The sequence below is a fragment of the Salvia splendens genome, unplaced genomic scaffold (assembly GCF_004379255.2).
Source record: "Salvia splendens isolate huo1 unplaced genomic scaffold, SspV2 ctg152, whole genome shotgun sequence".
Classification (NCBI taxonomy): domain Eukaryota; kingdom Viridiplantae; phylum Streptophyta; class Magnoliopsida; order Lamiales; family Lamiaceae; genus Salvia; species Salvia splendens.
This window is the reverse complement of record NW_024598792.1, coordinates 97,384-109,876: the sequence shown is the minus strand read 5'-3', so window position 1 is coordinate 109,876 and position 12,493 is coordinate 97,384. Positions and strand designations below refer to the sequence as shown.

Genomic DNA, 12,493 nt, shown 5'->3' with positions numbered 1-12,493 from the left:
TAAAAAAAAGAAGAAAATATGAGAGATAAAGAAAGTAATTTTTTTTTGAAAAATTAAAATAAAAAAAAATAATACTCCCTCCGACCCCAAATTTGTCCCAATTTGACTCAACACGAGTTTTAAGAAATTGTTTGACCTTGTAGTAAATGAAGGTGTGTAGTGGAATAAGGGTCTCACATTGAGGAGATTGAGGGATGTATTTAATGTCTATTTTTGGTAAGATTCCAAGTGAGACAAACTTTGTGGGACGGATGAAAATGATAAAATGGGACAAACTTTGGAGGACGGAGGGAGTACTAATTAACAAGAGAGTAACTAATTTCCTTTTGGTAAAAATAAAAATAATAAGAGTGTAACTAATTTCATATTGGTAAAAATAAAAAATAATCCATGGCAGTAGAACTTAAAAAAAATTTACTTATAACATAGAGAGTACTCCATATGATACAAATGTTAAAAGATACTCCCTCCGTCCCCGAATAAGAGTCGCTAATTTCCTTTTCGGGATGTCCCCCAATAAGAGTCACTCTTCCCACTTACCATTTTTGGACATCAAAATTACCCTCTATTTTTACCAAATTTTACATAAAATGCCATTATTTACACTTAAAAAAAAAGAAAATAGAAAGTGCTAACCCTAGTCTACTCTCACTCTCGATTTCAACTCTCTCACTCCCGACTCTCTCCCTCTCTCACTCCCGTAAACATCTCTCTCATTACTCCTCTTTCTCTCTGCCTCACTCCGCCTCCCTCCGCCTCCCTCCGAAACGATGGACACCCCTGAATCACCGCCGGACTGGGTTGATGGCGACGCAATAGGTCGTCGGTCCGTGGTTCACGGTGTTCCACCGTTCATAGGCGACGACGGTTGTGAAGGGCCGACACCTCCCGATTTGGTGTTTGACGGATCTGAAACCGAAGATCCGTTGGACGCTATGGATGGATCTGAAACTCAGCCTCCGTCCGAGGGCTTCTACGTTCCTGACAGTGAATCTCCGTCCCCATTAATCGACGGATCTGAAACCGAAGATCCGGCTAAGGGTTTCGACGGATCTGAAACCGAAGCCCCCTTTGATTGGCCGGACTTCAAGCCGCCTTCAGGCTATGTTAATCTGGGGGAAAGCGAAGCACCTCTGTTCGGTTTGGATGACATCGGGGAAGGCATAGATGGAGCAATGCAGCCGGCGGTGGAGCCAAACAGGGAGTACATCGACAATGAAAAAGCTATGCTCTTGATCATGTTTCCTTGCATGAAGGATATCTTCTGATTTGTGAGTTTTTTTCTAATTCAGAGCCACCCCCTTTTTAGGGTTTGGAGGCTTTTGACATTAGGAAAATGTAGCCTATTTCTGATGTACTCCATGTTTATATGAATTACTTCATGTTTATGTGCATTGCTCCATGTATGAGGCTGTGGGAATTGCTCCTGATTGTTTATGCGATATTGGTGAATGTGTATGTGATATTGAGGATGTGGGAATTGTTCCTCACTGTTTATGTGATATTGGTCCTTGAGGATGTAATATTGAGGCCGTGGGTATTGTTCCTGACTGTGTATATGATATTGATCCATGTTTATGTGATATTGAGGCAGGGAGAATTGTTGATGATTGTGATATGTGCAATCTGATGTTGTTTGGCATTATCTTGCTGTATGAAAATCTTCTTGCTTGCATTGGCTGGCCATTTGGCTTTGATTGATGGTATAATCTGGCAACAAACTGTGTATGTGACTATGTGATGACATGAATATGATGTCTGATAGCTTTATTGGCATAAAAAGTGGCATACCTGGTTTATGAGACAAGCTGTCATGACTTCCTTGGTAATTGACTGAATTGGCTTTGTCTCCATTGTCCCTTTTGGCCTGTTCTTTGAACTTCTTTGGGCTGGTATCTGTTCTGTGAATGGAAATAACCCTATTTTACCATCGAATATGATGTCTCCATCAGGCCCACATAGTGGCCTACTCACAGCAGCCATGAACATCACTTTAGTGATGAATCTCTTGGACTTACAGGACCTGTATGGCACATCTTCATCCGGCAACAGGTAGTATCTATCTGATGTCTTTGTCATGTAGAACCATTTCTCGTCAATATGGACAATGTTGTGCATTGAATGGTAAAGAAGTTTACCTTCAGCGAGTGTTGGCTGAATATGAGAAAGACACCATTTTATCCTTGCAATTTTGTTGGTTTCAGTAAGTGTAGGCTTGATAGCACTTGTATGAGGTTTCAATTGATTCCTCTTAAGAAATCTACCAATTGTTGTCTTGCTTACTTCCATCTTAGAAGCAACCTTCCTTATGGTTGATCTCTCAAGCATGGACAGGTTTCTAAACTTGTCTTCATCTAACATGAGTTTGTCTTTGTGTTGATAACCTTTTACTTTGCCTTGCATCATGACAGGTTCCCCTCTGTCCATCTGCTGCTTACTGATGTGCCATATTCTCTCTGCTGTCCTTTTGTGGATGTTGAATTTATTGGCAGCCTCTGCACAAGAACCTCTTGGCAGCACTCCAGCACTACTTCGCTGTAGAAGAAACTGTGCAATGAGGTTTTTTTGTTGGCTAGTCAAGGCTAATGTAGGCCGATGCCATCCGGACTGCCCCTGCCACTGCCCCTGCTGCTCCTAATCAGGGTCCAACACTTGGACCACCTCATTCTCCATTACCCAGTGATGAAAATTTTCTGAGGGTATACTACAAAACCAATAGATTTTCCTTTTTTTTTTGTTTTGGTTGGTGGAAGTAAATGAAGAGTAGAAGTGAATGTATTTATAGGAGTGGTGAACAATTTGAATGTCCTTGTACATTTTCCCTCCTTACTTGTAAGAATTCCCTCCACTAAATTAAATTGGCATTCCCTCTCAATTTTTGGCAGGAGACTGAAATAGGAAACGTGCCCTATCTATACACAATTGCAGCTTTAATTTTGCATTTATAGTGCAACTTGCACTTTTTTTTCATTCAATTTTGTGTAAGGCAGTAAACATGGTTTCAATTGAGGTCCCACATTGTTAATGAATTTAGTTAATGACTACACAATTAAATTGAAAATTTAATTTAATTGCATTGTTTAAATTGAAACATTAAATTAAAATTAAACATTGAATTTGATTCAATTACATTTATTACACCAAAAGTCAAAGTGGTCCCACATTCCACTACCTACCTCCATTTACTACACCAACCATTCAAACACTTCCTTAAAACCCGTGCCGAGTCAAACAACGACTCCAAATGGGGGACGGAGGGAGTATCATATTAAGGAAGGGGCATCATGGCAACTGTGATGTTAGATTCAATTTTAAAACTATGTTTAGTTTGTGTAAATTTTATCTTAATATTTAAATTAATATATTTGTATCCAACTTTCAAAGTTTGTGTGCGAAGTTAAAATACAATGAAAAATTGAAAATTGTACATTTAATTAAAATTCCATTTGAGGTTTGGTCTACATAGACAAGTTAATCGCTTTAATATTACTAATATTGACAGCTAATTGATTTAATTAATTCCATTTAAGCTTTTGTCAACCTAGCAAGTTAAACACTATTAATATTTGTGCAACATGCCTTCAGTTTCGGTGAATGTTTAATCTTAATTTGTCATTTTAGATTGTCCATAAAAAATAATTTTCTTTTTAAATATGGAAAGTTTCTCTTTTATATTTTATCCATTTTTTCTCTAAATCTTTCTTTATTTTTTTTTAGTTTTTTATTTTTTTTTTCAATTTCTCATTAAAATAATGTTATTCTAGACTACTTTTTAACAACGGGGAGAGTATTTTATTAAAAAGTCAAAGGATTGTGACAGCAGTATTACTTAATATTGATCCCACTTGACTGCTTGAATGATATGGAAATTGTTTTTTACTCCATCCCTTCACAAGTTTAAATATAAATAATTTGATTTTCATTGAAGAATAATAAAGGAATAATGACATCTGCAACAGAGATCTCTCCCACCCCATTCCTTTCGCCATACCTTTGTTATGTCATGTTATTGTTCCCTCATCAAACAAAAGATCCTACTAGGATTAATTTGCTATATTTATTCAATAATACATACTCAAATAATAATAATAGGATTAATGATAATAGTAATAATACATATTCCAACCATATCTAAACATTCTTTATGTGTTTGGGAGGTGACCATATTTTACATACGATCACCGGATCAACTAATCCACTTGATGACACATAGTCACGTGTACATTAGTTCTAATATGGATCAATATTTCTCTTTGTTAGAATCCAAATTCGATTATCATTTTTTGACATAATCAAACAGATAGACATCACATGAGACTATTACATGAAACACACATTTATGACAACCAAAAAACATTAATAAACAACAAACTTGCGTTCGGGTTATCAAAAAAATATTAATATCATAGCTCTTTGAAAATATTTCATAGTTGCATTCACACTAAAGCGAAGAATAGAAAAGCCCACATTTTGTATGTTTCCATTTTCTATAAATGATTCTTCGCCTGAAAGTTACGTTTTTTGATCGCCCTACTTGGAGAAAACACAATAAGCTATTTAGATTCAAGTAATATCACCTATTCGATTGGAATATGCATTCCATATATCGTCTTGTTATTTCAAGCATTATCTCTTTACTTTAATTGAATCGAGGGATTTAATTACTTGGAATTATTGACTCCAAAGACTAAAATTCAAAGAGTTACTTAAATTAAATCAAGATATTTAATTAATCTTATGTAAATTAATTACTTAATTAAATCGAAAGATTTAATTCAATCTTGGAGTATTTGATTAACTCCATTCCTAGGCATTTAAATTGGTTATGCAAGCTCAAGAATTAGTCTCATGCCTGTCATTAATTAGAAATTAATTATATAATTAGGCTCGCTTTTTGAAGCTTTCTCCCTTAATTATATAAATTAAAGGAAAATGAGTCCAAGTAATTAATTTAATTTATACTTAACAATTAATTAATCTTACTAAAGATAAGTTGAATATAGTACAACAATTTAATTAAGTTAGAGCATCCACAACCGTGCTCTTGCCAGCGAGCACGGTTGTGGGCACAACGCCACTATTCATGCCTGCTCTCTGGCAAGAGCACAACACTCACAGCTGTGCTCTTCCGCAAGGACGAGCACAATTCAATTTAAAATTCAATTAAACAAAAATATTTCCATAATATTAAAATTCATTAAAAAACCACAATAAATATTACAAATTACAAATAAAATAAAAAAGACATAATTAAAATCCTAAAAATTAAAAATTACATAATTAAAATACTAAAAATTAAAAATTACATAATTAAACTCCTAAAAATTAAAAATTACATAATTATTGGCTAATATTACCCGAGGAAGACTACTCATCCGGCGGCACTAACCCCAATTGTTTTTGGAGACCTAATATCATGGTCTCGTGCGTTTGAAGTTGCGTGGGGGTCATAGTTGACCTATCGGCCATATTGAGTTGGCCTAAGAGCATCTCCAATGGCGGACGTCCGGTCGGACGTCGCGACGGGCGACCGGGACGTCCGCCATTGTGGCGTTTAGGGTCGGATACGGACGTCCCGTGAGGACGTCGGGTGTCCTCGGACGTCCCGGCGACGGGTAGGCGGACGTCCGCCACTGTGGCAAGGGTCGGACGTCCCGGTCGGACGTCCGGAAATTATTATTTTAAAAAAAAAACTCTATATATACGGCTCGTTGAACTTCATTTCAACGCGGAGTGAGCCGGGGATGTTGGATTATGTATTTTTCTTTTTTCGAATGACTATGTATTTTGCTTTTTTTTCTAACTATGTTTTTTTATGTTTTATGAATATGTATTTTTGCCCGTATTTTGCTTTCCCGTATTCAGTGTCAAAATTATATTTCTGTTTTTACGTAATTAAATTATTGTGATTTTTTTTATTGCCGGATGTCCTAGTGGGAAGGGCGATGGGAAGGGCGGATTGTGCAGGGGATGTCCTAGTGACGTGGCAGTGGGATGGGAAGTCCTAGTGACGTGGCAGGAGGTGTTTTTGGGATGTCCTAGTGGATGTCCTAGTGGGATGTCCGCCCACTGGAGATGCTCTAAGAGCATCCACAACGAGTTGTTCGGGGGTGGAGGTGGCGCAAAGGGAGCGGGTTCGGGAGCGGGGGCAGATGGAGTCGCGGCGCGACGGCGGTCGGCCTCCGCCTTCTTCCTTCCTTGCGGTCGGCGTCGGGAACCACTTGGTCCGGCGTCGGGGCTACCCAAGTTAGCTCCGGCGAGTTGGCTAGCCACTTTTCGGAGCCGGTGTCGGATAGGGATACCGACCTTGACCGTTTGGAGGAGCCGCTAGAGGAGGATGTTACGCCTCCCATATACTTCGGGTGCGTCCGCGTGTCTTGCCAAACATTGAGGTACTTGAACGACTTGCCGTTCATGGATTGGTAGGTGCTCAGCGCGGCAGTGATGATGTCGACCTCGCTCGGCCGCTCCCGGCATTCCGGATCTCCTGGAGGAAATAGCCATTGAACTTGCCAATTTCTTCGTTGGCTCGGCCGATGGAGTTGCGCACCATACTCTCGTTGCGCTCGATCGTTCCCGTCGGCCGGTTTTCATTGTACCGGCGAGAGACGCGCTACCAAAAGTGATCGCCGGATTGGTTCGTGCCAACCACCGCATCTTCGAAGATTTTCAAGTACGCATAGAATAATTTATCCATCTCCGCCGGAGTGTACGGTGTTCGGACACCGCGAGTAGGAGGAGGCGGAGTTTGGGAGGGGGAGGTCGGCCTAGGCTCCGGTGTCCACCCGTATCGCCTTTCGGAGGCACCTTGGTCGTCGATTGGGTATGGCCGGTAGCCACCCGGAACGCCCGAATCTTGGGTTTGAGGAGGGGCCGAATATTCCGTTTCCGGACTAGGAAACGGTTGTGAACCGAACCATTCGGGGTTCCAACCGTGAGTGGGCGGGTGGTCATCGGCTTGGCCGGACATTGTTATGTTGTAGGGTATGAGAGAATGAAGATGAAAATGGATATGAGAGAATGAAGATGAGGATGGATATGGGAGAATGAAGATGAGAATTGTGTAGTTGATGTGAATTTTTGGGTGTGAAAGTGGGGGTATTTATAGATGAAAGTGTGTATTTTTGGGGGAAAAAAATAAAAAAATAAAAAAGTGGTAAAAAACGGTAATAAACGGATATATTATTTTGGGAAGTGAAATTTTTTTTATTTTTAATCGGTTTTTTAATTAAAAAAAATTCAAAGGCAACGGCTATGAATTGTATGTCCAAAAATACATCACTATAGCAAAAAATCAAAGAAACATCACTCTAACCCTGGATTACATCACTATAACTAGGTTTTACTTCACTGTTGTTAATAAAATATATCACTATAGCCAAAAATCAAAGAAACATCACTTAACCGTGGAACACATCACTATAACCATGTTTTTACTTCACTGTTGTTAACAAAATACATCACTATAGCCAAAAATCAAAGAAACATCACTCTAACCCTGGATTACATCACTATAACTATGTTTTTACTTCTTTGTTGTTAATAAAATACATCACTATAGCCAAAAATCAAAGAAACATCACTTAACCGTGGAACACATCACTATAACCATGTTTTTACTTCACTGTTGTTAATAAAAATACATCACTATAGCCAAAAATCAAAGAAACATCACTTAACCGTGGAACACATCACTATAACCATGTTTTTACTTCACTGTTGTTAATAAAATACATCACTATAGCCAAAAATTAAAGAAACATCACTATAAACATGTTTTTACTTCACTGTTGTTAACAAAATACATCACTATACGCAAATATCAAAGACACTTCACTTAACCGTGGCAAGGATCACATTGGTTTCCTTAATGTAACAGTGAAGTAAATAGTGAACAAGATATTAATGTAACATAAGAACTTGTATTGAATTTAAATGAAGTTTTCTACAATAGTTCATGAACGCTTGAAGTTTACAATAATTTTTTCACATCTATATCATTGTTTTTCCCATATTCTTCAAAATGCTTTGATACTGTTGCCAAGTTTTTCAATGACACATGGTTTATTTCCGACAACATTAATGCGCTGCAATACTTTACTCTTAATCTTTGGAGTGTTCCCTTACTTCTTGTAGATAATACACATTTCCAATCTTGTTCCCGCTCACCATGATGACACTCCATATGTCTCATCAAAAAAACTCCACAATCGTCTGCATTTGATCTTGTTCTCTACGTCATTTTGATTATTTTTATGTTGACATCCTTTATTGATTTGCATCGCCGCGCGCCACGTGTCCTGCTCGCTGGCACGGCGCGAGCGCAGCGGCGGCGAGACACGTTCGTGCCAGCGGCGCGGACGGACGCGGGTTGGGTCACCACCGTTGTGGATGCTCTTAAGCTCAAAAGAAATTCAATCCTCTAGCCCAGAAGCTATAAATACTAGCCCAACAAAAAGCGCGAAGAATTTTGAAGCCCAAAGGAATTGCTTTATCACTGGGCCTCTAGCATTTTTCGCCCAAAATAAACTGATTAGCTAGCCCAACCTCAGGAGTGCATTAAGAAAAACTCTAGCCCACAATTAAAATAAGGATAACCACCATTTCATACGCGCACAAATTACAGAAAGAAACTCTTCCTTTTCAGTATTAATTAACTCTCCCCCTCTTACCGAAAGCTTAAATTAAGTGTTTATGGTCCGTTAAAGACTTCAATTTGTCAACGAATTATGGTATTATAAATTCTATTTTTTGATAGAGTTGAGTAATTAAATCTGGTGTGACCACGACTTCGATTACAAGTTGATGAAAATACGTATTTAAATATGAAAACTTGAAGAACTTGCCTGCTTATTTAATTTCTTGTTACCTGTACACGCGTTTACAAAAATTTTAATCAATGAATTATTAATTCAATTTTTTGGTCTCTAGCCATTGTCCGACGATGATGACGATGATGCCTGCCTAATACTACCAGTAGGAAACTACAACTGTGTAATTAACCTAAAATATCAAGCAAAAAACGTCATCTTCATCAAACCTAATTGGATAATTATTGACTTAGCTCATTCTGGTATATGCCTTAAATATTCGAGATGCGAATATCAATGTATTCGGCACACACCTTATATTTCACACAACATGAACATCCATAGACCATACTCACTCTCACTTGTTCAGCAGTAATCCCCAATTTTGACTAAGATCAAGATGGCCGGAGACCATCTCCAAGTGCTGGACGCACTTGATACAGCGAAGACACAGCTTTACCATTTCACGACTATATTGATCGCCGGAATGGGATTCTTCACCGATGCATACGATCTCTTCAGCATCTCCCTCATCACCAAGCTATTGGGCCGCATTTACTACACCACCAATCTCAACGCGCCGAAGCCGGGCACCTTGCCCCCCAAAGTCTCCTCCGCGGTCACCGGCGTCGCCCTCGTCGGCACCCTCGCCGGCCAGCTCTTCTTCGGCTGGCTCGGCGACAAGATGGGCCGCAAGAAAGTCTACGGCCTCACCCTCATCCTCATGATCGTCTGCTCCATCGCCTCCGGCCTCTCCTTCGGCAAGTCCCCTAAAGGCGTCATGGCCACCCTTTGCTTCTTCCGCTTCTGGCTCGGCTTCGGCATCGGCGGCGACTACCCCCTCTCCGCCACCATCATGTCCGAGTACGCCAACAAGAAAACCCGCGGCGCCTTCATCGCGGCCGTCTTCGCCATGCAGGCAAGGACCGTACAATGCCCCGTCATCCATACTAATCATTCTTCAAATTTACATATTTACCCTTCTCAATTTTTTAAACCATTTGCTTTATGTACATTTTTGCCCCTGCTAAGTTTAATTTCTGGCTATGCAGGGCTTTGGCATCCTCACGAGCGGCATCGTCGCTCTCATCGTGTCCGCGGCCTTCGACCACGCCTACAACGCGCCGAGCTACGCGGACAACGCTGCCGGGTCAACGGTGCCCGAGGCAGACTACATCTGGCGGATTATAGTGATGTTCGGTGCACTCCCTGCGGCCCTAACTTTCTACTGGCGGATGAAGATGCCTGAGACCGCGCGATACACGGCGCTGGTGGCGAAGAACGCGAAGCAGGCTGCGCAGGACATGGCGAAGGTGCTGAATGTCGATCTGGAGGCGGAGGAGGAGAAGGTGGAGAAATATGCTGACAAGTCATCCAACAGCTTCGGCCTTTTTTCAAGAGAGTTCGCTAGACGCCACGGGATGCATCTTTTAGGCACAACTTCGACATGGTTCTTGCTTGACATAGCTTTCTACAGCAACAACCTCTTCCAGAAGGACATCTTCACTGCGGTGGGGTGGATCCCGAAGCCGGAGACGATGAACGCGGTGCACGAGGTGTTCCGTGTGGCGAGAGCGCAGACGCTGGTGGCTCTCTTCGCCACCGTGCCAGGCTACTGGTTCACGGTGGCGTTCATCGATATAATCGGGAGGTTCACAATCCAGATTGTGGGATTTTTCTTCATGACGGTTGTTTATGTTTGCTCTGGCGTTTCCTTACGATCACTGGACGAAGAAGGACAACAGGATCGGGTTCGTGATAATGTACGCGCTGACGTTCTTCTTCGCTAATTTCGGGCCCAACGCCACGACGTTTGTGGTGCCGGCGGAGATATTTCCGGCGAGGCTGAGGTCGACGTGCCACGGGATATCGGCGGCAGCGGGGAAGGCGGGGGGCGATTATAGGAGCGTTCGGGTTCTTGTATGCGGCGCAGCCCAAGGATCCGAGCAAGAGGGATCACGGGTATCCAGCAGGGATAGGGATAAAGAACACGCTTATCGTGCTCGGATGCGTCAACTTGTTAGGGCTGTTTTTCACTTTCTTGGTGCCGGAAGCGAAGGGGAAATCGCTGGAGGAGATGTCGGGCGAGAATGAAGGCGAGCAGACGGCACAAGGCGATGGATCCAACAGGACTGTGCCGGCTTAGTATACTCAAATCTTTGTTGTTTTTTAAATATATTTAATGGATAAGGTAATTATGTTTTCCTTAAAATCAAAACGTTAATGTCCAAAACATGTTGCGTCAGCTAGATTGTGTAGTGTTGTGCATTAAGTGACATAAATTGTACTAGTAATCACTACTATTAAGCTATTTGATACATATATTGTAGTTGTAAAACGGTAAAAGGTTTTAAATGGTGTTTACTGTTTACTTTGAATGTTATTGCTTGGTTATCTTTTTCATTTTTATTGGCTGCTATATTATTTGGTATATTTTAATTATCAATACTTGAATATTCTGATACTCAACAGTAATATGCCCTATTTTCAAGAACATTAATTAGGAAAATACATAACTGCATGAAATTAATTTGTACTCACTTTATCCAATTTTTTGAAAAGAAACTCAACCGTGCGATTCTGTTAGATTCTGTTAAATATAACTATGGTTCTCTATGATATATGGATATGTTTGATTTATTGGAGTTCACGAGTGTAATTGTGGACTCTGCCTAAAATAAACTCTGGTATTCACGTGAAAAAGAAAACTTTGGTCAAAAGTTGGGCATATTGAATAGGCGGACTAGTCTAATAGTCTTTGCCAAGTTAATACGTAAGGGTGTCCACTATAAGCGGACACGCCCAATAGCCCCGCCCCAGTTTTTGTCCATAGTCACAATTTTATTGTCCATAGCCCCAAAATTTTGTGTCCGCCACTATGATGGACACCTCCAATAGCCCCCAAATTTTATAATCAACTTTCATTTTATAATATTTCAAGTAATTATGAACAAATTTATCGGGCTCTTAGTGGGCTCTTAGTGGATTAGAAGAAGCCGACTATACGAATTAAAAATAAAAATAAAAATAAAAATAAAAATAAAAATAAAAATAAAAATAAAAATAAAAATAAAATTAAAATTAGAATTACACACTAAATTAAAATTAAAATCACACACTACATTGAATCTAGTACAAATCACTACCAAGTTTACACAACGCCACCACCTCCCCTACGTGCCCACACTTCTTCAATCAAATCGGCCTGCAGTGTGTTATGTGATGTGGTCCTGCGGATATCAGCGAAGCGTTGGATCAAATATTCATTGCTCCGTGGTACGCCCATCTGGATCGGCGCGGAGGCGACACCGTGACTTGTACTTGCACCCCTCTTCCGGCGCCCATCGCTCTGCCGCAAATCCTTCATCTTCTATTATCATATTATGCAATATGATACAGGCTAACATAATATTCGCGACATCATCTTCGTGCCAAACTCGTGCCGGACACCGTATAATAGCCCACCGCGATTGGAGGACACCAAAAGCCCGCTCAACGTCCTTCCTAGCACTCTCTTGTTTGCGCGCAAAATATTGTTTCTTCGGTCCTACCGGTTGGCGGACAGTCTTCACGAATACGGGCCACCGCGGATATATTCCATCTGCCAAATAGTAGCCCCTACTGTACTGCGTACCGTTGGCTACGAAGCTGATTTCTGGCCCCTCCCCCCGGCACTCCTCGTT

The 12,493-nt window shown here is 40.7% G+C and overlaps 2 protein-coding genes and 1 pseudogene across 2 annotated transcripts; 2 read left to right on the top strand and 1 right to left on the bottom strand.

Moving 5' to 3' along the window:
- Positions 1-468: 468 nt before the first annotated feature.
- On the top strand, positions 469-2,523 carry LOC121789154. The gene is made up of 2 exons (XM_042187660.1): positions 469-1,271; positions 2,412-2,523. The coding sequence occupies exon 1, from the start codon at positions 771-773 to the stop codon at positions 1,266-1,268; it is 498 nt and encodes a 165-aa protein (XP_042043594.1). The 5' UTR covers positions 469-770; the 3' UTR covers positions 1,269-1,271; positions 2,412-2,523.
- Positions 1,576-2,673, bottom strand: LOC121789148. The gene is made up of 3 exons (XM_042187656.1): positions 2,662-2,673; positions 1,792-2,547; positions 1,576-1,710 (listed from the first exon to the last, which is right to left on the bottom strand). The coding sequence occupies exons 1-3, from the start codon at positions 2,671-2,673 to the stop codon at positions 1,576-1,578; spliced, it is 903 nt and encodes a 300-aa protein (XP_042043590.1).
- Positions 2,674-9,128: 6,455 nt separating this feature from the next.
- On the top strand, positions 9,129-11,213 carry LOC121789166 (annotated as a pseudogene).
- Positions 11,214-12,493: the final 1,280 nt, after the last annotated feature.